The sequence below is a fragment of the Taudactylus pleione genome, unplaced genomic scaffold (assembly GCF_031769625.1).
Source record: "Taudactylus pleione unplaced genomic scaffold, aTauple2 ptg000136l, whole genome shotgun sequence".
Classification (NCBI taxonomy): Eukaryota; Metazoa; Chordata; class Amphibia; order Anura; family Myobatrachidae; genus Taudactylus; species Taudactylus pleione.
In genome coordinates, this window is record NW_028284538.1 from 5615155 (window position 1) to 5641679 (window position 26525).

Sequence of the window (26525 nt, forward strand, 5' to 3'; positions counted from 1 at the left end):
AGGTACAATGTCTCCAAAGGGATTAAATGAACAAGATAATTTACAATGTTTCCTTTAAAATATATCTTCTCTGAATGTTCCACTATATTCTGATTAATTAACCTATTAATTAGCAGATTGTAGGTATTTTTGTGTATTTCTCATTATTATTATCAATACCTTACGAATTATTAAAATTAAGACCTACAGTATCTTTTCTGTCTTTCTATCTTTTCTGTCTGTATATAGTTTATCTTTATGTGCTTGATTATATGATTATAAGCATTTAGTATGCATTATGCACAGATGTTAGTTAAACCTATAATGTTACACTGCAAGTAATAAGGTTTGACTTTTACTCTTTTTGACACTCGTAGGCTTCCGTAGCCATAGCTTTGCTTTTTCCCTTGGTGATGGAGAACACTTCACAGCAGCTGCATTCTCGGCTGGCATTGGTGTCCAGTTTACTTGGTGTAAGAATGTACTTAAGGTAAGATTATTTAATCGTTCTCTTTTTGTATCCTGATGAAAGAACTGATAAATAGATCTGAAACGTTGATAACTTCATTACGAGTATTTGAGTGTTTCTCAAGTCGCCATGAGTGCCGCCTATGCCTATATATGTATATATATATATATACACACACACTCACACAGGCACATATATACACACACAGACACATTATATATATATATATATATATATATATATATATACACACACACACACATGCACATATATACACACACATATATGTCACACATACATCACACACACCCACACTTACCTTGCAGCAGCTGCAGTTTGGAGATGGGCATGGGACCAGACACCATGTCAATAGGCCCTGCCCCCTTGCAGCAAAATGCCACAATTCGCGGATCAATTGGGAGGGGGTGGTACCAAATGAAATGATTCTAATGGAATTGCATCATATTGGCTCAGCCTCCTTCCCAATGACTATGCGAATTGCTGCATTTTGTTGTGAGGGGGCGTGGCTTAATAACATGGTGCTTGCTCTCTCCTCTCTGTCAGGGGTGTTTCTGGGTACTCAGAAATCCCCCTTGCGTGTGCTACTGATCTGGGGTCACTGTATTAAAGTGTCACAGTACTACACAGACATGTAGGACCTGATATATATCCCACAATACATATATATATCCCACAATACTATCTACATACAGTGCCACAGTACTACACAGACATGTAGGACCTGATATATATTTCCCACAATACTGTCTACATACATGACTGAACTATCCACTGTTTGCTCTGCTCCATCTCCTCTGGTTGCATACATAACTGTGAGTATGGCTGCACAAAACTAGTTCACTGCAAAAAAAATCTAATCTCAAGCTTCTAATTAAGTCTATCTGGCTGGTGTGTCTACAATAATTCACTTCTACGATTTACTAACTGTGTATTCCAAAAACTAGCACTAGCACTCTTTAGATGGTTTGTTATATCTTTCCCTGAATATTGATTTGATTCAAAGCATAAATCTGGAATATTAGTACTTTTTTACTATGCATATGTTAATACTGTTTCTGGAGAGCTCTAAGTCATGGAATACTTGATTAACAATATACTGTGCATTTATTTTTATAATATAAAGTAAAAAGCGACCCATCCCGGCATTTAAATCCCTCATGTTCATAAACACAGGTTTGGCTTTATTGTGATTGTTTGGTTACTTAGCAAAATTATATTTACTGTTTGCTTTCTGTCTCAGTGTCTATCATGAATGTTGATGGTGAAATCCCTCCAAATATCTATGAGACCATACCACCTCCTGCCTACTCAGCTGTCCCCAATATGAACACACCTGAACCATCCTCTCTCCAGAATGTCATCACAACACGACCTCCATACGGTGTACTTGCTGAACCCATAGTGTTGAACATTCCTCCTGGGGCACCTCAGTGGAGATTGGGTACAATCATGCCACAATATAAACATTCATCATCCCCTTTTTACAGAACATTCCTGACATCCAAGCCAAAAGCTCTGGGGGTAAGTGCCTGCTAAGGCAAATTAAATATTTATCTATTTATAACCTAATCATCCAAATATTGTGTTATTGTAAAAACAGACCACACATTTTGTCCTAAACAGCCTAATGTGCATCAATTACAGGTGAACACAGTTGCACTCAGATCATAGAAAGAAAAAAGACACATGAAAAACAAACGTTAATGCAGGTGTGTTGATCCTTACATATCCAAAGATGGGTCTATCTGGTATTTTTGCCAAGCATACAGTGCATCCTGAAAGTATTCACAATGCTTCACTTTTTCCACATTTTGTTATGTTACAGCCTTAATCCAAAATGGAATAAATTTATTTTTGGCCTCAAAATTCTACACACAATACTCCATAATGACAACGTGTAAATAGTTCATCCTGTTTCCACTGATCATCAATGAGATGTTCCTACAGCTTAATTGGAGTCCACCTGTGGTAAATTAAGTTGATTGGACATGATTTTGAAAGGCATACACCTGTTGATATAAGGTCCCACACTTGACAGTGCATGTCAGAGCACAAACCAAGCACGAAGGCCAAGGAATTGTCTGTAGACCTCCGAGACAGGATTGTCTCGAGGCACAAATCTGGGGAAGGGTACAGAAAAATATCTGCTGCTTTGAAGGTCCCAATGAGCACAGTGGCCTCCATCATCTGTAAATGAAAGAAATTTGGAACCACCAGGACTCTTCCTAGAGATGGCCAGCCATCTAAACTGAGCTATCAGGGGAGAAGGGCCCTAGTCAGGAAGGTGACCAAGAACCCGATGGTCACTCTGTCAGAGCTACAGCATTCCTCTGTGGAGAGAGGAGAACCTTCCAGAAGGACAACCATCTCTGCAGCAATCCACCAATCAGGCCTGTATGGTAGAGTGTCCAGATGGAAACCACTCCTTAGTAAAAAGCACATTGCAACCCGCCTGGAGTTTGCCAAAATGCACCTGAAGGATTCTCAGACCTTGAGAGTCAAAGATTGAACTCTTTGGCATGAATGCCTGGTGTTATGTTTGGAAGAGACCAGGCACCACTTATCACCAAGCCAAAACCATTCCTACAGTGAAGCATGGTGACGGCAGCATCATGCTGTGGGGATGTTTTTCAGCAGCAGGAACTGGGAGACTAGTCAGGATAGAGGGAAAGATGAATGCAGCAATGTACAGAGACATCCTGGATGAAAACCTGCTCCAGAGCGCTCTTGACCTCAGACTGGGGCGACGGTTCATCTTTTAGCAGCTCAACGACCCTAAGCACTCAGCAAAGATATCAAAGGAGTGACTTCAGGATAACTCTGTGAATGTCCTTGAGTGGCCCAGCCAGTGCCCATACTTGAATCCAATTGAACATCTCTGGAGAGATCTGAAAATGGCTGTGCACCAATGCTTCCCATCCAACCTGATGGAGTTTGAGAGGTGCTGCAAAGAGGAATGGGCGAAACTGCCCAAAGATAGGTGTGCCAAGCTTGTGGAATCAAATTCAAAAAGACTTCAGGCTGTAATTGCTGCCAAAGGTGCATCAACAAAGTATTGAGCATAGGTTGTGAATACTTACAGATCTGCCCAGCTTATTTGTTGCTCATGGCGTGGCGTGCAGGCCTCTGAGTCACGCCATGGACTTGTGGAATACCGTGGTATTCTTCAACGAAGGATATGCTACGGCATGTAATACAGTGCTTAACCGCTGGGTGGCGAGTGCTCCACTTTTGTAATTGCATGTAATATAGTGCTTAACCGCTTGGTGGCGAGTGCTCCACTGTACTGAATGCCTTGTACAGAATGCCATACTGTTAAACTTACAGTAAATTGGGTGGATATCACATTCACAGCATTTTCATGTACGCACAACCCATACTGTATTTTTAATGTTGCATAATATACATATACAGTATATAGTACTGTACCGTACGTAACATCTTATAGCAGGATGCAAATCACTGCACATACTGTATTATACATACGGTATGGTGCAGTAACTGAATAGTAGAGAAATTGCCTGAGTTGTTGTCACGGTATAACCGATACTGTAGATTAATTAGATGCACGCACAGCTTTCACTGATATGGGATGCATTACAGTATTTTTTTTTTTTATTAAAAAACAGCAGCGGGAGGAGTGAACAAGGATGAGGCCACTCTCTGTGGTTCACTGTAGCTGTCGTGTGGGCTAGTGGTTAGGTGATCACTTTGGTAGAATTATGGTCCTGGGTTCGATCCCTGGAAAAGAATATACCGTACCGTATATTTTTTTTTGTCACTGTCACTGACACTATAGTGAAACTACTGTACTTTAGTGGTGTTGTACTGTACTGTAATACTGTAGTGTTGTTGTTTAAAAGGCTGCTTAAAAGTAAGACATTACAAACAGATTGTGTGTTTCAATAGTGCAAAACTTTCGTCAATGTCTGCGCTTTCGTCAATGGGATTTCATGCGCATGCCCAGTGGAGGGTTTACAATGGGATCTGTAGTGCCCAGAGAGGGCTCTGTATTTCACTGAATAGTGATTTCATACTGTGGCTGTGGTGGCTGTCAGCCATCTGCTGTCTAGAATGTGAGACACGGCTCTGCATCTCAAACTGTGGGCCAAAATGCAAAATGCAAACATGCGACAACTCATATGCGGTCTCAGCCTGTGTCTGAGAGTGGTTTCCATCTGTGAGAGAGCGCTCTGTGTTCAAAGCTGACTGTGCGTTTAAATGGCAAAATAGCATTGCATCGCAAACTTATGACATTGGTGATGCTGCTCCAACCTTGCACACTAAGTACGGTAGTAGTGGGATCTGTATGAGAGTTGCATTTCCATCTCTGGCGGGTGCATGCCCAGTAGGAGGGTTGCGATGGGATTTCTGGCGCATGCCCAGTGGGCCGAGAGTCATACACAGTGCATCAGGTCCCTTCCCCCAAAGCAAGCAAAGAGCCTCACATTACCATAATAAAGGAAGCTTTGTTAATCCATTTACTGTAAGCAGTCAGCTCTGCCCTAGTGTCCTGAAAAATGCTACGAATTGTCACCATTGCCAAGGACACCATCCCCCGTCTGCTAGGACAACTAGTGTGCCGCTATGAATGTGCCTGTACTGAATATTCAAAACTGATGGTGCCGTACAATTTAGCACCACAGAATAGTGATTTCATAACTGCAGAAACTGCTAGTGAATCTACTGTCTAGAATGTGAGACAGGGCTCTGCATCACAAACTGTGCGACCAAAAACGCAAAACGCAAACATGCGACAACGCATATGCGGTCTCAGCCTTGGTGATGCTGCTCCAACCTCGCACACTTAGTACAGTAGTAGTGGGATCTGTATGAGAGAGAGCTCTCTGTATTACATGGTTGGCACTATGGTCGCTGTCAGCCATCTGCGATGGATTAGAAATGGAGGGGGGTACAATGGGATATGTGGCGCCAAGCCATACACCATGTAGCGCTATGCTATCACTGAGCATGTGCAGTTGGCTGTATTCCTGCAGTTCGTACAGTATTGTACTCTATGCTGTTGCATTTCCATCTCTGGTGGGCGCAAGCCCAGTAGGAGGGTTGCGATGGGATTTCTGGTGCATGCCCAGTGGGCCGAGAGTCATACACAGTGCATCAGGTCCCTTCCCCCAAAGCAAGCAAAGAGCCTCACATTACCATAATAAAGGAAGCTTTGTTAATCCATTTACTGTAAGCAGTCAGCTCTGCCCTACGAATTGTCACCATTGCCAAGGACACCATCCCCCATCTGCTAGGACAACTAGTGTGCCGCTATGAATGTGCCTGTACTGAATATTCAAAACTGATGGTGCCGTACAATTTAGCACCACAGAATAGTGATTTCATAACTGCAGAAACTGCTAGTGAATCTACTGTCTAGAATGTGAGACAGGGCTCTGCATCACAGACGCTGTGCGTCGTGCGTCGTGCGATGTACGACGTGCGTCACTGGCTAGTCAAAATGGCTTCTATGAGGGCAAGACGCTACTTGTCCGGCAAACTCTTTGTGTTGATTAAGTGGCGGGACCAAGCGTTCGCCACTAACCAAGACAAAGAGCTCGCCTACAGAGCCGCGAGCAACGAAATCTATCGCCTATATGGCATTCGGCGCCGAGTTCGCTCGACCTGCTTCGGAGGGACAGGCCTCGCCTAGAGCGAATTCGGAGGCGAATAATTCGAAGTAAGTACAGCATTGCTGTATAATCACATGAATTACAGTATACTGTACAATAACGAATACAGTACAATGCACGACTCTGACATACTCTACATTACTGTACACTGCACTGTAGGGTGTTGGATAGTACAGTATCTGACGATGACTGACAGTTGTTAACACATACTGACATGACTGGCAGACATTTGATTGACAGGCTGATTAAATCTACAGTACTGTACATGGACTAAAGGGTTACACACTATTGGTCGACATGGCTTGTTTGATTAATAAAACTGTCATCTCACAGGCTGTGTTTGAAAAATGAAATTTGGGAGCTTATTGGCTGGTATCTTATCACATTTACAAACGAAGGGAAATACCAGGGGGAATTTTCATTTGGTATCACTGTGATACAAACGAAAATCCCACTGGTACTGTATTTATTAATACCGTACTTACCCCTCCGGCGAGGTCTCGCAAAGTCCTCAGCAGGGTCCTCCGCTGGGTTCGGGCTCCAGTGTCATGCGCATGTGCCATCTTGTACAGCTCGTGGGGTGGCGACAGTGCCACCCACATAGCCTATGTGTAACATTGCACCACTTGGTCATACAGTACTTTACTGGACTGTATATTTTTTTACACACAGTACAGTACAGTACCATACTGTTTTATTTTGGCCCCAATGCCAGCTTCACAGACTACAGTAGTTTATTTACTACAGTATACTGTATTGGTTTGTATTTTAATCAATAGCTAATTCCCTAAGGCCATCTACAGTACTGTACCGTAATCCCTCTCCAATTTGGAATAGATGTCTGAACTCTTGTTTTCAAATGCTCCTTAATGACGACATGTATTTTTCCCCACAGGGCGAGCAGCCCCCCCTGCCCCGGCAGCACCACCATCACTGCCACCACCCCCATCACCGCCAGCAGCCGGCCCCAGTGGGCTGAATTTTCGGAGTAAGTACAGTACACACTACTGAGGCCATCTACAGTACTGTACCGTAATCCCTCTCCAATTTGGAATAGAGGTCTGAACTCTTGTTTTCAAATGCTCCTTAATGACGACATGTATTTTTCCCCACAGGGGAGCAGCCCCCCCTGCCCTGGCAGCGCCACCACCGCTGCCACCATCACTGCCACTACCCCCATCACCGCCAGCAGCCGGGCCCAGTGGGCTGAATTTTCGGAGTAAGTACAGTACACACTACTGTACACTGTTCTCTTTCCCCCTCTCTCTCTCTCTCTCTCTCATTTGTGTGTTTGTTTTTGGTGTTTTTGGTGTTATGGAGACTCTGGTCAAAAGTTGTACAGTTTATTTGTTTAAAAATAGTTTTGAGGGAAACTGACAGTACAGTGTTCTTTTTCCACAGTCCTACCTCCACGACCACCACCACCTTCTCCAGCCTCCTCAAATGACAGTTGTAATGATTACAACTGTTACAGTATGGACACAATAGTGTCATGCTACTGCCTTTTTGATTTTTTGTATAATATATTTTTTTCTTATACTGTACACACAGACAGACTCGTCATTGATGAGGAGGATGCAGGAAGCCCCCTGCCCTGTAAGTAAAGTACACCTCCCTCTCCCTCTTTCTTTCTCTTTATCTTTCTCTCTCTTTCATTTTCCTCTCTCTCTCTCTTTTTCGCTCTTTCCCTGTTTTTCTCTCTTTTTCTCTCTCTCTCTTTCTCTCTCTTCCTGTCTCCCTCTGTTTCTCTCTCTCTTAAAACACCTCCAACGTCTTCTCCTTACACAATAATTGTTTCTGTCCTTGTGTATTTTAGTTGAAGACATTGAAGTGCCTCAGCCCTCCCCAGGGCAAGAGGAGGACCCAGACTCACCTCCCCAGCCAAGTAAGTACTGTATACAGTTTTATACTGTAGGACATTTTGTATTAATACTGTACTGTAATACAGTACTGTATACTGTATACTGTAGTAATGTTACAGTTGAGTATGTTTACCCTCTACTTTCCCACTGAGTACTGTACAATAGTGTATTATTATTTTCTTTATGCAGAGGTATATAGTGATTCTGGAGCTGGACAGCAGCGAATCCAGTAAACCTTTCTCTCTCTCTCTTTCTCTCTCTCTCTTTCTCTCTCGCCCTCTCCCCCTATCTCTCTCTCTTTCTCTCTCTCCCTGTCTCCCTCTGTTTCTCTCTCTCTCTCTTAAAACATCTCCAATGTCTTCTCCCTTTTCTGTAACATACTGTACTGTAATTTTTTCAACACCATCACCAACTAGTGGCCTCCCAATGCCATGTAAGTACAGTACTGTATCTCTCTGCTTTATTTCCCTAGTCTCTCTCTCTTTCTCTCTCCCTCTCTTTCTCTCTCCCTCTTTCTCTCTCTCTTTTTTTTCTCTCTCTCTCTTTCTCTCTCTTTACATGTTTTTTTCCCACAGTTCCAGAGACCGTACCCCCACCCAGCACCAGCGACAGTCTGCGTAAGTACAGTGCATTGTTCTCTCCCTCTTTCTTTCTCTCTCCCTCTTTCTTTCTCTCCTTCCCTCTCCCCTCTCTCTCTCCCTCTGTCTTTCTCTCTCGCCCTCTCCCCCTCTCTCTCTCTCTTTCTCTCTCTATACATGTTTTTTTCCCACAGTTCCAGAGACCGTACCCCCACCCAGCACCAGCGACAGTCTGCGTAAGTACAGTACATTGTTCTCTCTCTCTCTTTTTCATTCTCTCTCTCTTTCTCTCTCCTTCCCTCTCCCCCCTCTCTCTCTCTCCCTCTGTCTTTCTCTTTATCTCTGTCTTTCTTTCTCTTTTTCTCTCTCTCTTTTTCATTCTCTGTCTCTTTCTCTTTTTCTCTCTCTCTTTCTCTCTCCCTCTTTCTTTCTCTCCTTCCCTCTCCCCCTCTCTCTCTCTCCCTCTATTTTTCTCTCTTGCCCTCTCCCCTCTCTCTCTTTCTTAACCTCTCCCTCTTTCTTTCTCTCCCTCCCTCTCCCTCTCTCTCTGTCTCTCCCTCTCTTTTTTTCTCTCTCTCGTGTGTTTTCATTAATTTTTGGACTTGTCAACATTTGTTTTTCTTTGACACACAGATGACTGCTATATAGTGGAGGAAGGCAGCAGCCCTGCCCCGATCTGTAAGTACAGTAGTGTACTGTACATTACATTGTTCTACCACTGTATACTTACTGTCTCTCTCTCTCTCCATGCATCTCCAACCTCTTCTCAATACACGCTAATTCTTTCTCTCCTTGTGTTTTTCTTATTTTCCAGTACTGTACAGTATGTTTTGGTGACCTGTCTTTAGGTGCATACACGCTAGACTATTTGTATGAACGCTAACAATATTGTTCATTATACAGTGTTGTTCATATCATCTAGTGTGTACTGTATGCAGTAAATCACCAAGGATGCGTGTGCGCGCTCCCCCAAGGCATCAACGATATCCACAGTGGGCTGTACATGCTGGTCAATCTATGGATATTGTTAACCCTCCCACCGGGGTTTGCGTGCGCACTGCCAGACAATCGACACGGTTGCGCGCGGATCTGAATCAGGCCCTACTGTAATTCTTTCTCTACTGTACTTGTATAACATGAACATTCTGTTTTTTTCCCCCCACAGTTCTCCAACAAGGGAAGCACCGCCTTTCCCCCACTGACCCAAATTTGGGTTTTCGCCCGCGTAAGTACTGTACCTTACACTACTACAGTATACAGTACTATAAATTGTCTTCTACTGTATCACTCTTGTTTTTTCTGTGTTTGTATTGGTGTTATGTACAGAATGGAGGTGTTATTTTTTCTACCATTGTTTTTTCTTAAACACACAGTGAAAAAATTAAAACAGGAGCAGCCTGAGTCACAGCTCCCTGGCCTCTGTATGCGTAAATAGAGTACTGTATCTTTTTCTGTAGTGTGTATGCACCATTACACAGTTTATTTGTTTCCAAATGGTTTTGATGGAAATTGTTCTTTGTCCACAGTCCTACCACCATCCGCACCCACACCAGCACCGGCGGCTACACCACCACCACCCAGTGCCGTCTCCGTGCCGCGTAAGTAAAGTACACCACATTGTTTTCTACAGCACTGTATCGCTCTCCTTTTTTACCATTGTCAGTCTCTCTCTCTCTCTCTCCCTCTCCCCCTCCCTCTCCCCCCTCCCACTCTCTTTTTCTCCCTCTGTCTGTGTTTGTTTTTGTTGTTATGGAGGCTCTGTTCAAGATTTATGGTGCGTACACACTGGGCGATAAAGTGGACGACTCAGGGAGCATATCGTGTAATGTGTATGCACCATTACACAGTTTATTTGTTTCCAAATGGTTTTGATGAAACTGTTCTTTGTCTACAGTCATACCACCACCAACAGCGGCACCCCCACCAGCACCCACTCGTGTCTCCTTTGCACCCTTTAGAACACGGCTTGCCGCCCTGAGTAAGTACCGTGCACTACTGTACATTGTGCTCTCCTTTTTACAGTGCCTCTCTCCTCCTCCTGTACTCCAAAGACCCATCTCCAACCTCTTCTCCTTACACACTAATTGTTTCTGTACTTGTGTAACAGGAATATTTTTTTTTCCCCACAGTGCGGGAACGTGGAAGAGCCCTGCCACAGACCCAGCCCCCCACTGGCCAGTTGCCAGAACCTGGGCCAAGCAGGGCTCACAGGCCGTGTAAGTACTGTACCCTACACAACTGTACATTGTCTTCTTCTGTACTGTCTCTCTCCTTTTTTGTTTTCACAGCGTCTCTTTCTCTCTCTTCTGTACTACAAAGATGCATCTCCAACCTCTTTTCCTTACACACTTTGTGTTTTAATTTTTTTTATAAAGGACATCCACTTAAACATACCGGTATGACAACCACTGCATGATTACGACATTGTAATCGTGCAGTCGTTTCTCAGTACAGTATGTGATGAGCCTACTCTGAACAAGCAGTTGTTCAGTGGAGGGTCATCAAGCATTTGCAAACATGCTTTGCAGATACTGTACAGTAATAGTCATTAAATTGTGGGAGGTTACTATACTGTATCTACACCGCACCTAAAGTATCCCTCTGTCTGCCAGCCTGAAGCTTCAGTCAGTATAATGACCTTTGGTGTAGCAATGTTTAGACTGTACAGTATTTTTCCTGCATTGTACAGTACTTTGTTAGGAGCTACAGTAGCCAAACCATGTACAGTAGCACCATACCATATAAAGGTAAATACAGCACTGTTAATGTGAATATATTTTTTTCCAATACAGTCTCTCAGGAACCCCAAAGGAGGCAGGGACCCCGCCTGACTCGAGGTAGAGTACAGTATGTACGGTAGTGTCAAGATTGCACAATATTGTATATTAGTGTTGTAATACTGTACCATTTTTTTTCTCCCTACAGAACAAATCATACTGTTTCTGGCCCTGTATCGCCAGATGGCCCACCACCTGGTGGATTTATTTTTTAAGTTTTTGTTTACTTTATTTTTGTTTATTTTTTACTTCTATTAAAATTTGTTTTATATAGTACAATGTTTTCTGTATTTACTTGCTTCTGTGGATAAATTGCAGTATACTGTATTTAAATTTATTGATACGGTAGCAACTAAAAGGTAAGAATATACAGTACAGTACAGTAAGTCACCCATTCAGTACTTTTATTAATTGCACACCACTCTTAAGGGGTGATTTCATAAAGCTTGGAGAGAGATAAAATTGGAGAAACTGTAAATACAGTAGCACCAACCAATTAGCTACTACTGTAACTGTCATTTTTCAAATACACCCTGTACAGTGACAGTTAGGATCTGATTGGTTGGTGCTATTTACTGTATCTACAATTTTATCTCTGTCTAAGCTTTAACTAAATAAATACACTACAACAGTAAACTTTTTTTAGCCAATCACGTGTTTTTGCTCCAATGGGTGCAAAAGTGCCAACCAATGTGCTCCCAACTGTCATCTCACAGGCTGTGTTTGAAAAATGACAGTTGGGAGCTGATTGACAGACACCTTAGCACTTTTTTATCACTTTTCACTCTGTCTCCTAACACTGCTTTGTACAGTAAATAGACCCCTTGGAGTGAAAAGACGAGACCGGTTAAAAACAGTAAATAGACCACCCCAAAATTGAAAACGTCCCTCAGTGTATACAGTACTGTATGTGTACTGTACTGTATTCTACTGTAAGTGCCGGGCAGCTGTGAAATCACTGATGGGCAACAGGCATACTGTACAGTATATGACTGTGTGCGGCAACCCCCATTGGCCGGCGTGCCTCTGGTGAGTGAAATCCTGTCCAGTAGTACGATACACCCCTGCATCTGTGTGTTATTGACTTTTTGTACCTTTGTAATGACAGATGAACGTGTTGGGTCTCAGGCGCACTTAAAGACTGAATTACATACAGTACAAACACCAATTGTATAAATTAATGACAATTTTTATTTAACCTACAGTAACATACTGTACAGGGGGGGGGAATTCTTTAGCTTTCCACCCCCATAGTCCTCTACAGTACCCCGCTTCTTTCTTCTGACGCTGGCATGTCCTGGAGTTCCAAGCTGGACACGGACATGGCTACTGTACAGTACCTAGGAGGAAAGAGATGACGTGAGAACAGTCCTTACTCAATGCCGACCGATACGCCCTACTGGACCGAGGAATACACAAAAAGAGTAGGCTTTTAAGTGAAAATCATCACTGGCACTTTTGGCCTCAGATGCAGAGTTTCACCTATACCAGGTGCAGACTCTACCTTGCATCAGAGAGCAAGGTCCACCGTACGCCCTGAAGAAAGGAGGATAGGCAGAGACAAACAGACAGTAAAAGACAGACACACAGGTATGGTACGGTACATACAGTACTCACCGGAGATACTCTTGTTCTTTGTCCCGCTCAATCCCACACAGAGGTCCCTGTAGGAGAGAGAATATGCCATGCAAGGCCCTTTCCTGCTCTAATAGTGTCACACTAATCTACTGTAACATTAATATCAGCCCTACTGTATCTCACCAGCCTAACAAACTACAATATAAATTAATGTACAGTACAGTTGGCCTCACAGAGGGCCTACCGGTACCTGTTATGTTGGAAGAGGCTTTGAGGGGTGGAACTTCTTTAGCTCTTTTGCTTTCCACCCCTGTAGTCCTCTCCTGTCCTCTGCTTTTCTCTTCACATGGGTCTTCCTCTCTTCAGACCTGTTGGTCTACTGTAGGTTAGGTTTAATGTTCCATTGGCCTCACATAGGGCCTATTTGTTATGGTGGAAGAGGCTTTGAGGGGGGGAACTGCTTTAGCTCTTTTGCTTTCCACCCCTGTAGTCCTCTCCTGTCCTCCGCTTTTCTCTTCACATGGGTCTTCCTCTCTTCAGACCTGTTGGTCTACTGTAGGTTGGTTTAATATTCCGTTGGCCTCACATAGGGCCTATCTGTTATGGTGGAAGAGGCTTTGAGGGGGCGAACTTCTTTAGCTCTTTTGCTTTCCACCCCTTTAGTCCTCTCCTGTCCTCAGCTTCTTTCTTCTGCTGCAGCCACGTCCTGGACAGCGGCGGCGCCGGGTCTTCCTGTCTTCTGACAAGTCCCTTCAAGTCGTGTTTGTTGATTGCAGATCTGTACTTGTATGCATGACTATTCTCCATGCATGTTTCCTTGGCATGCGCAGCACCCCATTCAGCGTGTCCTTTATTCGGGTAAGTTCTTCTTTTCCAATCCTGAATCTTGTCCGGCATATTGAGAGGATATCTTCTCTTAAATTGTTGGGGATTGGCACTTTCTTCCGACTTCCATCAAAGTTCACCCGCTTCGTCCAATTGCAATACAGGTCGTAGGGCACGTGTTCCTGAAATATTGCTTGCGCATATCGATGCATCTCACAATTCACAGCTCTGTAAATTTCATTGTCCTTGTCAACGTTGATCGCAGCCAGTGGTATATCCGGTAAGGGTGTTCCAAATACAGTCAGTGGTGCTGGCGTGCTCGACATGACAGGCGTTCCTGGTGAAAGTACAGGCATGCTTGCATTGTTGATCCTTGATTCTTCAACTGACCGTTCAGGCAGGAGATGTGATGCCACTGGTGTACTCTCCCACTGAGGCAGGCTGCATGATGGCACTGGTGTCATGTCCAAGTGCTCTGATGCCACTGTATTGTCCATATGTAGCAAGTGGAAGGATGGGTCAGTCTCCAAGTTGAAATCGTCGTCGTTCTCCTCAGGCTCAAATTCATCCAGTGTGACCATTTCATACTGGATTGCCTGGTCATGTCTCTTCCTGGTACTCTGGGCAGCGGCCTCTTGCCATTCTTCTTTACTTTGCCGGATTGCTTCTTTCATTGCTTCTGCCATGGTGTCCTTCAGCCCTTTCTTCAGCTCTTCTTTCAAGTTGTCAATTTTCGCTTCCAGTTGATCAACTTTTCCGACGAGGTCTCTCACCATCCCGGCACAGCTACTTGTGCATGCGTTATCTTCTTGGAATGACAGTTTTCGCCGAGTTGGTGAGCAGGATACATCTTCAACAAGAGGCTCAAAGGTGTCCAATTCTTCTGGCCCATAAATGACTGGTGTTTCCTCCTGGTTCGGGACGTTCATGGGTTGCTCCATGTTCCCTGGTCCATTTTCTCTGATGTCCACTTGCAAAGTGTTGTTTTTTCGCCTTTGCATTCTTCCTTGCCTTGACTAGAAGAGGTACCTGTAAATTTTCCTTACCTGTTTTCTTCTTGGAAGGTTTGCTTGTAGACCGTTGTGGGACTAGTGCACTCAGCCTTTTGGTCAGTGGAAGTGGGCAAGATTCGTTTTCCATTGTAAAAACCTTTGCTCTTCACCATTTTGACAGTTCGGTGCACTCTGAAATTCACAAGTGTAAAGACACTAAATACAATGTTAAGTAAAATAGTGGAAATACATGTACTGTATACAGTAAATGTTTCACATTACAACACTGTAAACAATTGCAGTAGGGCTAGGCATTAGCCCCCTAGACTACTGCATCTACTGTACTGTAGTTCCTAGAGTCAGGGAATCACTACAATGTCTACCGTATTGTACTTACAACTACAGTTGTACTGTAAGTACCATATAATACAGACAACTGGGCATGCCCAGTGCTATGAGACTCAATACGCCACAGTGTAGCGCGCAACTAGCAATGCGGTATACTGTATGGCATACCGTATGGAGCAATAAACTACAGTACTGTAGCTGGGCACATCTACAGTACAATAGATTGATTTTTGTAAGGGTTGGATAACAAGACTGAACTACAGTACTATAGTAAACATTAAAAAAATAAATTAAATTATCAAGGTCTCGAACATAAGGAGAGAAGTGTAAGCAAGACAGATCACCTAAGCCCTTGCTCACAAGTCTCTCCTAGTCCTCTACAGTACTTTATGTGACATCCACAGTACCATACGATGAAGTACAGTACTCAGGCGTCTGTAGCGTAGAGGTAAGAAATCGTACTATAGAGACCCCTCTCTTATACACAGTCAACTATCAGTTACTAAACATATTAAATTACTAAAGTTTCCAAGTCTAGGACAGCATTTTGATTGACGCAAGTTTGCGCTCTGCATCTGCCCTACAAACTGCTGTTAGTCCACTACTGTAGCACCTTATGTAGTAATGAATTTACTATTGTGTATACTGTGCGGTAAGTCTCGGACAGTGCAGAATGGCACTAGTGTGAAAATTTAACAGTACTGTTAGCAATACAGACAACTGGGCATGCGCCATAAAATAGCGCTACTTAATGTATGGCTTGGCTCCACTGGACATGGGGCACACATTCCATTGTGATTAAAACCCGACCACTGGGCACGCGCAGACAATGATGCAATTTTGCGGTTTAAACGCGCAGTCAGTTTGATATATAGAAACCAGTCTCTTTATCAGGGCCCATTGCCACTTGATGGTCATAATAAATCACTCTAATGTCCACGTTCATGTCAGCGCCGGCATTGACGCAACTTTGCGTTCTAAGGTACAGTACTGTATGTACAATAATAAAAATCCTAGTTTTGCTGTTTGACTCCCGAAGCACTGGGCAGACATGCGCTCCACATGTACTGTATTGAATACTGAATATTTTAAGTGAAGATTTTAAAAATAAATTAAAAAAACATACTGTATTTTCAAGGTCTCGAACCCACTGAACAAGAAGAGGGGAGAAGCAGTGAGACTAGGCATTAGACCACTAGGCCACACGCTTCACCCATTACTAGAGTTCTGTAGTTTGTAAAGTCTAATGTCTAAGCTTCTGTCAAACAATCATCGGCCGGTGATACAGAACATACCGTACAGTACATTGGAAAGTGACACCTGGTGGGCAAAATGTTGTATTACACGTAATGAAATCACACGCATGCGCCATGTAGTTTAGGAAAAGTGACATCTGGTGGGCAAAATGTTGTATTACACGTAATGACTTTTTTCACTACTAAACTTTCTTTGTGGCGCGACTCATGGCGTGGTGTGTGGCGCGCCATGCGTGGCGTGAGAGATAGCGCTGTGATGCCACATTATAGCTGGGCACATCAGTATGTACATGTGATTTCTTCGATTTCTTTTTGTTAAATTTGCAATAATCGCAAAAAAACTTTTTACACGTTGTCATTATGGGTATTGTGTGTAGAATTTTGTGGACAAAAATGAATTTATTCCATTATGGAATAAGGCTGTAACATAACAAAATGTGGAAAAAGTGAAGCACTGTGAATACTTTCCGTATGCACTATATCTCAGTTGTACTGTACAAGGCATTCAAGTACATCATGCTAAGCGACATCAAATAATAATGTTAATGCTGGTTTAAAGGCCATGAGGGCATGGGTCTGTAAGTGGTTAGGGGCCTACAATAAGAAGCTGAGCTTCCTACTGGGTGGGTATGGCCTGTATGCTATCTGACCCAAAGTCTAAGTAAATACGTAAACATTAAAAAATATTGTACCATTTTACATGGAAAATGTAAATACAATTTTAACACTTATAATGTGAGGCTGGCCGTGTTGTCAGCTGGGTGGATGTCATCATCATGCTGTTATGGTGATGGGTCTATTATTATATGGAGGCCTGAGGCTGTGTTCCCATTTGCCCTATTGTTAATCTGTTATATTTCTATAATTATGCAACATCAGGTAGGCACACATATCTTACCTAATTAATATTTAAATAATCAATGGAAACATGGGTGTGGTTACAAGGGGTGTGGTCACTTAAAATGGGGCATGTCAACATTACACACACCCCTTTCTCATCACTCTGAAGATTCCTTTCCATTCCATATGCACCTTAATGGAGTGAACCTTATACAGTCCCCCTTATGCAGGCCCCCAGTAGTGGTCCCCCTTATGCAGCCCCCAGGTAGTTCCCCTTATACAGTGGTCCTCCTTATGCTGGCCCACAGTAGTGCCCCTTATACAGTGCCCCCAGTAGTGATCCCCCTATCCATTGCCCCTTATTCAGTTCCCCTTGTAGTGATCCTCCCTATTCAGTGCCCCCCAGTAATGGTCCCCCCAGTGCAGTGCCCATTGTGCCCCCAGTAGTAAGCCCCTTATATAGTGCCCCCAGTAGTAGTCCCCCCCTATGCAGTGTCCTAGTAGTGCTTCCTTATATAGTGCCCCCAGTAGTAATCCACCCAGTAGTACCACCCAGTAGAGGTCCCCGCAGTAGTGCCACTAGTAGTGGTGTCCCCCCTGATGCAGTGCCCCATTAGTAATCCCCCCAAGTAGTAGTCCCCAGATGCAGTGCCCCAGTAGTGCCCCTTATACAGTGCCCCCAGTAGTGCCCCTTATACAGTTCCTCCCTATTCAGTGCCCCCAGTAATGGTCCCCCCAGTGCAGTGCCCATTGTTCCCCTAGTAGTAAGCCCCTTATATAGTGCCCCAGTAGTAGTCCCCCCTATGCAGTGTCCCAGTAGTAGTCACCCCTATGCAGTGCCCCTTATATAGTGCCCCCAGTAGAGGTAACCCCCAGTAGTGGTGTCCCCCTGATGCAATGCCCCCAGTAGTAGTCCTCAGTAGAGGTCCCCCCCAATAGTAGTCCTCAGTAGAGGTCCCCCCAATGAGGTGCCCCCTGTAGTGGTCCCCCCAAGTAGTAGTACTAAGTAGAGGTCCCCCCCGATGCAGTGCCCCCAGTAGTGCAGATAAAGACACACAAGTAAAAAAACGAAGAAAAAAAACACTTATCTGAATTCCCGCTCTGGGTCCTGCTTCCACCACCATCCACAACTCAGTCCTCTGGGCTTGCGCACTCTGCAGTATGGGAGAGACGTCATGACATCTCTACCATCACCCACTGCTGGAGCCGGAATTCTGAGCTCCAGCCCGGCTCTTGCAGTGGGAGCAGCAGCAGCCAATGAGAGTCTGTCTGACTCTCATTGGCTGCTGAAACACACGCAACGTCACCACACCGATGGCAATGTGTGTGTAATGTGTAGTGTGACCACACTCACTGCGGTCTGCACCACACTGGCTAACTAGGATGGGTCGCACCATTCGCAAGTTTTTGTGCAATATTTTTGCATACTTTCGCTATGTGCTCTCCTGCTTCTTGCTTTATCCAATTGCAAAACGTGTGAAAACTGCAGATGGTGAAGAGCAGCGAAAAGTACAGCACATTTTGGGTAAATCAGTCTGTACCCCATAAAAAGCATAACTGACATAGGAAATCAATATAGAAGTATATTAGTAGACATATTAAAAGTATTTGGTGTTCTTAAATTGTGTTAAATGGTTGTTATATGCATATTTGCATAAGTGTGGAAAAATGATATAAAGCAATATTTTTTGGAAAAAATAATTACTGCAGTTACATTGGGTGCTAGTATATTTTTGTATCTATAAAATGCACTTTTAAAAAAAGTAAAAATTACCTGCTGCGGCCACCTGCAATAATAAAAACATCTATACCATACATGCAGCCCCCCAAAGTACCTGATCCAGAACTTTAAATCCATTTTCCTCTATTTTTCATTTTTTCTCTCTAAAATGGAACTGTAATTTAAGGTATTTTAAATTTATGCTGCCTAGTTTGTCATTAGGGGAATTGTACAAGGGGTTCTGAACCATGGTCCTCATTCAGACCCGGTTGCAAGCGCTGAGCACTCGCAACTGGGTCGATGTTTATGCCCTGCGAACGCACAGCAGCAGCACTGCACGTGCGCAAGCCCCGGAGCGAGAGAGAAATTATCTCGCTCTGGAGCTAACTACAAAAGGGGCGGCTGTCGATGTTGATCGACAGCTCGCCCCGTTTTGTAGGCATGGTGGTGGAGTGGTTACACAAACGTCTGCTGTTTTGTGTACGGCCACACTGACATCAGCAGTGATGTCAGTGGGGAACTTCCTGCTTGATCAGACAAGGAAGCTCCCTGGGGCTTGCGGTAGCCGAGACCCAAGCTTAGCGTTTCGTCGCAAGTCCCGACGTTCGCCATGGTCTTGACCATCGCGACCATCAACCTGGTCAGTCACTAAAGCTGTGGGTGGTAACCCATAGCTTAGCTAGCGACCAGGAGGCCGCACTTAAAAAAATGAGGGCCCAAGTCCCCACATTTTAGGCAAAAATAGATATTTTGCATATTTTTTCACCTGCTCTGAGATGGTGAAACTTTTTCGCTTGTTTCCATCCGCACGTGCGAACACATCTGCAATTGGATAGCACGATACACAATTATGCACAAAAAGTTTTCGCGTACAAACGCTTTTTGCCAAAATGCAACTTTTTGCACATAATTGAATACAGGTCTAAGTCACAAATCTGTGCAAAAAAGGTTTTGAAATGAGCAGCCTGGGCTATTCCTCCCTCCACATTATGTTATGCTTAAACTGCGACTTGTACATATGTTACACAAATTCCTCTGTAACAAAAGTAGCTACCTCATGTCTCATTCACTGTGAGTGGCTTTGTATGTGGCTACAATGTGTTGCAATGAGATGCAACATTTAGGAAAACATATGCTGTGCTACCCGTGATGAGATAGACACGACAAGCGCCTCACGTCATGTGATTAAAGGTGTATGAGGATTCATCTGTATGGGATCCGGTCAAGATCCGTGAAAATAGGATGCCAAAACTTATACCATTGCCGGCATCCCGACCATCAACATCCCAAAGGTAAGTAGCGGGGTTAGGGGTTAGGGTTAGGCACTAGGGGGAGAGTTAGGTTTAGGCACTGGGGATGAAGGGTTAGGGGTAGGGATAGGGGGAGGGTAGGAAACCTACAACAGGTTTCGGTATCCTAACCCTATCAGGATGTCAGTATCTGGATTTTAACACTGGGATCCCGTTATACAATTGGGAAACCGGCTGCCTTAATACCGGCAGCCGGCTTCCTGACTGTCATATCCTGGCGAGGGTGAAATGCCGGGCATCTAGATGTAGACTCCTGACATTTCCCCGATGCAGGGAGACCGGCGCCCGGCATCCCGATCAAAGGGATGCCGGGCGCCGCGTTTGAACAGTCGCAGGGGGGGAGGGTTAGGTTTAGGGCACCCGGGGGGACTTAGGGTTAGGCACTCCCCCGGGAGGGTTAGCGTTAGGATAGGGGAAGGGAGGGTTAGGATTAGGCACCCTCCCGGGGGACTTAGGTTTAGGCAGCGGGGAAGGAGAAGTTAGGGTTAGGCACTTAGAGGGGAGGTTATGGTTAGGCACCCCTCTGGAGGGTTATGGTTCGGGGGTTAGGTTAGATTAGTTTATACTTACCTTAGGGATGATCGGGATTTCCAGTGCTGTCGGGCTTCCACTGCCGGGCTCTGCTCATCTGTCGCCCGGGCGCTGCCGGGAATCGAATCATGCGGCCGGCGGTATTTCATACCGATTACAGGATCCCGTACCTAACCCATCTGTACTATAGTACCTTATGCTAATGCACGATTCTATACAGCTAAAAAGCAACATTTGGAAGCATAAATCCAATTGTTTTTACACCTAGTGCTACAACCATCATTAGTATCAGCCCATGCTAAGTGCAAGCAATTCATCAGACACATACAGTACCTCCAATCTCTGCACTCATGACTCTCCCATTAAACCCAGTATACTTCCACAAGTAAAAATAGTTCTGTACGATCACATTGTTGCAGCCCAGTTTCCTCCCCGTTATACCATTTTTATTCAAAAACAGGTCTGGCCAAGTTCTGTCTGACTTAGAATGGAATGGAAATACGCAAAACTGCGAAAATTGGCTAGAGATGAGCCAATTTCTAATGGTGAAAAAAAATACATACATAGATACATACATACACACACACAGTATTTGTTTATCCTTGAATTTTATATTATTAGACATTTAGCATGTGCCTGTATTTTGTAAAGAGAAACTGAGTTTTTCACGGTGTGGTATTTTTGCAATTGTCTTATACAGTCCTCCAGTATAACAGCCACCAGCACCAGTTGCAGGTGACACTTAGCAGGGATTGCTGACAATTAGGTAAACCAACAACACACATGTATTAGGACCTTTAGAAGTCTGGGCTAAGGCAATTTATTTTTTTAAATCCTAACTGATATTTTGTTTTTTTCCCTTAGACTGTGCTGATTCTTACAGCCCTCCTGCAAATTGCTCTCGGTATTGGTCTGAAATATTCCTTAAATAACATTTCATTTAATATTGGTATCCCTTTCTGGACCCCAGTGTTTGTAAGTACATAAACTACTGATATGTTGGCATGTGTATTTATTTCCTTTGTATTCTGCTTGTCACAGCTGAGCACATTAAGCACGCTGGATCAGAGATGACACAGTAAGGGGGTAAATTTAGTAACGTGAGAGTTTTTAGAAGTCATTTTTAAAGGAGATGTTGACCATAGCAACCAATTAGATTCTACTTAACATTTAACTAGCAACTTCTAGAAGATAAAAGCTAGAGTCTGATTGGTTGCTATCGGCAACATCTCTTTTAAAAATCACTTCTAAAAACTCTTACTTTAGTAAATTTACCACTAAATGTAAATCCTTTAGCATAAATAACATATAGAACTGTACCTTTCCCTTGCTTCTAAGTTAGACCAGTAATCACTCAGTATAAGCTGCCATATATCTGTGAATTTCCATCCCACCTCCCAGTCATAGGGCTAAATGTAATGTAAATGTAAATTCTGAAACTGCTGAAATTTTGGTGAGTTACTATAGCAGTCAAATATAAAGTGGCAATGTCTAGTAATGCAAAACCAAACTGATATTGCCTTACTAAACATTGCAATACATAACGTAATAATACAGACAATTAAATAATACAGATAATTAAAGCAAAATATTTTTTTTCTCACTATGCAATTTCTGTGCTCTCAGTATAATGTATATAGCATATTTCCCCCAACTTTGTGGGGTCTATAATTATGGCACCATAGCCAAGTGCCCTAAACATAGATTGTTCTAAGTACATCTGATAGTGATCTAGTTGCTTATGCAGCCAAAATAATTTCCATTGTACAGTTCAAAATTATGAGCAGAGTGGTATTAGTACAGTGCCCTAACAGGATGCAGCAGAGAATATACAGATTATTTTACCTCTTCTATTTAAGCGCAAGGACACCAGCTGTCAGGTCACTGACTTGCTGAAAATTTCATGACTGGCCTGTGGGCCAATAAGAACCTGGGGACGGGGCTATGCTCAGTGTCACAGCACCTTGTAAAAAAAAAAAAAAAGTTTATGCTTAGACATCGATGGAGGGAAAACATCTTTTCTCCCCATCGATGGCAAAAGCATATGACATCGGCCATAAACCATCGATGATTATGATTATTTTCAACAAGGCTTCTGTTAATAAATTTTAAACATCTATTATCACACTAAAAATACACAATTAAAAGAAAATGTTATAGCATGTATCCTAATTCATATGACAATTTGTATATATATTTAAGTCAATCTCAATTTTGCATAAAGCTTGATAAACAGTGTCCTTCAGACTGCATATAGATATTTTGTAAACCAAAAGTTCCTGTCTCCACATATGATGTTAGTAATCAGAATAAATCCTGTGTTAGTAAATGTTTGTACACAAAAAACAAACAGTATTTCTCACCAACGGGTGCACAGTTCCTAAGATCCAGATCATAGAAAAGTCCCATGCAGTATCTCAAAGTGCGTCTCACTGATAAATAGGTTCTGTGACAGATGGAGGATGGCGGCAGCCAGTTGCCGGTTATTGTACTAAGTCCTCTTGTGTCTGGGGGAACTCGGTGTATGGTCGCGGCTGTTTAGCGTGAAAGGCGGTGTCAATCTTACCGGGTCTACCACAAATAGCAACACTGAAGTAGTATAGCTGGCACATACATTGAAGGAGAATGCTGCAGTCTGGTTGTAGTCGTGGCTTATATTTGTTGGAAATCCCTTGGATCAGTAGCAGGACAGGTTTGTTAGGAATCTTTGGGCAGCCAGAGAACAATCAATACCCCACTGTCGACATGTTTCGCTGTATTCTGGTGCTTTTTCAAGACTTTGTTACAGACCCAGTAACTCCCATAGCAGCATCAGGTTAGTGGCTCTGCTGTGCTTTGTACTAATTAAGAAAAAAATGGTATGTCATACTGGTACACTTTGAGCACTGTGTATGTATTTATTAATTTGCTAATAGCAGGGTGTTTATTTGATTACTCTATAAGTTAGAGATGTGTGCTGACCCCGTGTTATGAGTGTGGTTTTCTTTTGCCAAAGCCACCCTCAAGTGTTTTTGTTTTAGATCTGGATTTCTTTAAAAATTGATAAAAACAACTAAAATCATGAAATTTGGGCCTGTTTTATTCCTACAGTATTATTAAAGCAAAAGTAAAAAACAGTGCTGGATTCACTCAATTACTCAGAACTAAAAAAAAGTAGGGGTGTGCACCGGCCACTTTTCGTGTTTTGTGTTTTGGTTTTGGATCTGGATCTTTCTTCGTGTTTTGGATCTGGATTGGTTTTGCCAAAACCACCCTTCCGTGTTTTGGGTTCTGGGTTTTGTGTTTTGGATATATATTTTTTTGAAAAAAAGCATAAAAACAGCTAAAATCACAGAATTTGTGGGTTTTTATGCTCCTATTCAATTATTAACCTCAATAACCTTCATTTCCACTCATTTCCAGTCTATTCTGAACACCTAACACCTCACAATATTGTTTTTATGGCCAAAAGGTTGCACCGAGGTAGATGGATGACTATGCTATGCGACACGAGTGGGCGGCACAAACACGTGGCCCATCTAGGAGTGACACTGCAGTGGCAGACAGGATGGCAGTTTGAAAAACTAGGCCCCAAACAGTACATACTGCAAAGAAAAAAAAGAGGTGCAAGATGGAATTGTCCTTGGGCCCTCCCACCCACCCTTATGGTTGTATAAATAGGACATGCACACTTTAACAAACCAATCATTTCAGCACCAGGGTCTGCCACATGACTGTGGCTGAAATTATTTTTTCGTTTGGGCCCCCACAAAACAAGCTGGCAATTAATGTGTCCCTGCACAAACTGGCTCTACGGAGGCAAGATGTCGTCCTCATCCTCCTCATCCACCGATTCCTTGAATAAAACAGGAAAAAGGGATTTAGTTGTCCCTGGACTGCTTACGGTCTTAGCCAAAGTTTCTGAACTTGACAGTAACTTTTTATGAATGCGCTGCAGGTGCCGTATAAGGGAGGATGTTCCTAGGTGGTTAACGTCCCTACCCCTACTTATTTCACCTTTACATATGGTACATATGGCAAGACAGTTGTTGTCCGGATTTGGATAGAAATATTGCCAGACCAAAGAGGTGGAATGTTTGGTCTTCTGCCCAGGCATGACCGTGATGGGCTTTTTCATCCCACGGACAACAACTGTCTCCCCCGGAGCCTGATTTAAATAAACCACATCACCATCAGAATCCTCCTCGCCAACTTCCTCCTCAGCGCCAGCTACACCAGTATCCTCATCCTGTTGTACTTCAACAGTGACATCTTCAATTTGCATATCAGCAAGTGGACTATGGGTGCTCCTTTCAGCACTTGCAGGGGGCGTGCAAATGGTGGAAAGAGCCACCTCTTCCCGTCCAGTGCTGGGAAGGTCAGGCATCGCAACCGCCACCACACTTGGACTCTCCTTGGGGATTTGTGATATCTCCTTAGAACGCACAGTTCTTCGCTGTGCTTTTGCCAGCTTAACTCGTTTGATTTTTTTAGCGGGCGGAGGGCTTCCATCGTCATGTGAAGCTGATCCACTAGTCATGAACATAGGGAAAGACATTAGCCGTTCCTTGCCACTCCGTGTCATAAATGGCATATTAGCAAGTTTATGTTACTCTTCAGATGATTTCAATGTTTTTTTTAAGGTAATTTTCCTGAACTTTGTCATTTGGGATTGTATGTGCCCTCTACTATGAGATTGGGCATCGGCCTTGGCAGACGACGTTGATGGCATGTTATCGCCTATGTCATGACTAGTGGCAGCAGCTTCAGCACTAGGAGGAAGTGGTTCTTGATCTTTCCCTATTTTATTTTTATCAGAGAAAGTTTGGTCCTCCATTTATGTTATATTGATTTGATATATACGTGCGGCTAAGGCGCACACAAACACAGAAAATATTTTTTTATTTTTGCTGGAGAGTAGTGCACTTTGTGAGTTACACCACCCTTTAAGAAAGGAGCCAGCCAGCTCTTTACTTATGGGACACAGGCGCACGCTTGGCGCTGCTCCTTTGTTGATACACGTGCAGCCACAGTGCACGCAATTCACAAACACAAAAAAATATATTTTTTTATTTTGTTTGGAGTGCCCTTTGGGGGTTACAGCACTCTTTAGCGGTCAAGCCTGCCGGCCCTTTACCTATGGGACACAGGCGCACGCTTGGCGCTGCTCATTTGTTGATGCATGTGCAGCCACAGTGCACACAATTCACAAACACAGAAAATATTTTTTTATTTTGTTTGGAGTTTACTTTGGGGGTTACAGCATCCTTTAATGGTCAAGCCAGCCGGCCCTTTACTTATGACACAGGCGCACGCTTGGCACTACTTTTTTGATGCACGTACGGCTACTGTGCACACAATTCACAAACACAAAAAAATATATTTTTTTATTTTGTTTGGAGTGCCCTTTGGGGGTTACAGCACCCTTTAGCGGTCAAGCCAGCTGGCCCTTTACCTATGGGACACAGGCGCACGCTTGGCGCTGCTCATTTGTTGATGCACGTGCAGCCACAGTGCACACAATTCACAAACACAGAAAATATTTTTTTATTTTGTTTGGAGTTTACTTTGGGGGTTACAGCATCCTTTAATGGTCAAGCCAGCCGGCCCTTTACTTATGACACAGGCGCACGCTTGGCACTACTTTTTTGATGCACGTACGGCTACTGCGCACACAATTCACAAACACAAAAAAATATATATTTTTTTATTTTGTTTGGAGTGCCCTTTGGGGGTTACAGCACCCTTTAGCGGTCAAGCCAGCCGGCCCTTTACCTATGGGACATAGGTGCACGCTTGGCGCTGCTCATTTGTTGATGCACGT

At 43.5% G+C, this 26525-nt stretch overlaps 2 protein-coding genes across 2 annotated transcripts in view; both read left to right on the forward strand.

The window, feature by feature from the left end:
- LOC148522936 (membrane-spanning 4-domains subfamily A member 4A-like) overlaps nt 1–26525 on the forward strand; it is a 151213-nt gene that overhangs the window by 53966 nt on the left and 70722 nt on the right. Inside the window, exons 2-3 of the mRNA XM_088473572.1 lie at nt 1710–1990; nt 21587–21697. Coding sequence (XP_088329698.1) covers nt 1718–1990; nt 21587–21697 — 384 coding nt within the window. The 5' untranslated portion in view covers nt 1710–1717. The remainder of the gene's footprint in view (nt 1–1709; nt 1991–21586; nt 21698–26525) is intronic.
- On the forward strand, nt 2205–11462 carry LOC148522937 (uncharacterized). Its single transcript, XM_088473536.1, has 7 exons — nt 2205–2217; nt 9179–9223; nt 9711–9770; nt 10072–10143; nt 10440–10523; nt 10675–10761; nt 11338–11462. Exons 1-7 carry the CDS (start codon nt 2205–2207, stop codon nt 11403–11405), a joined length of 429 nt encoding a protein of 142 aa, XP_088329662.1. The 3' UTR covers nt 11406–11462.

Coding starts and splice junctions, on each gene's coding strand:
- LOC148522937 (XM_088473536.1), top strand. Junction 9,771..10,071: donor AAATTTGGGTTTTCGCCCGC/GTAAGTACTGTA, acceptor CTTTGTCCACAG/TCCTACCACCATCCGCACCC. Junction 10,144..10,439: donor CAGTGCCGTCTCCGTGCCGC/GTAAGTAAAGTA, acceptor CTTTGTCTACAG/TCATACCACCACCAACAGCG.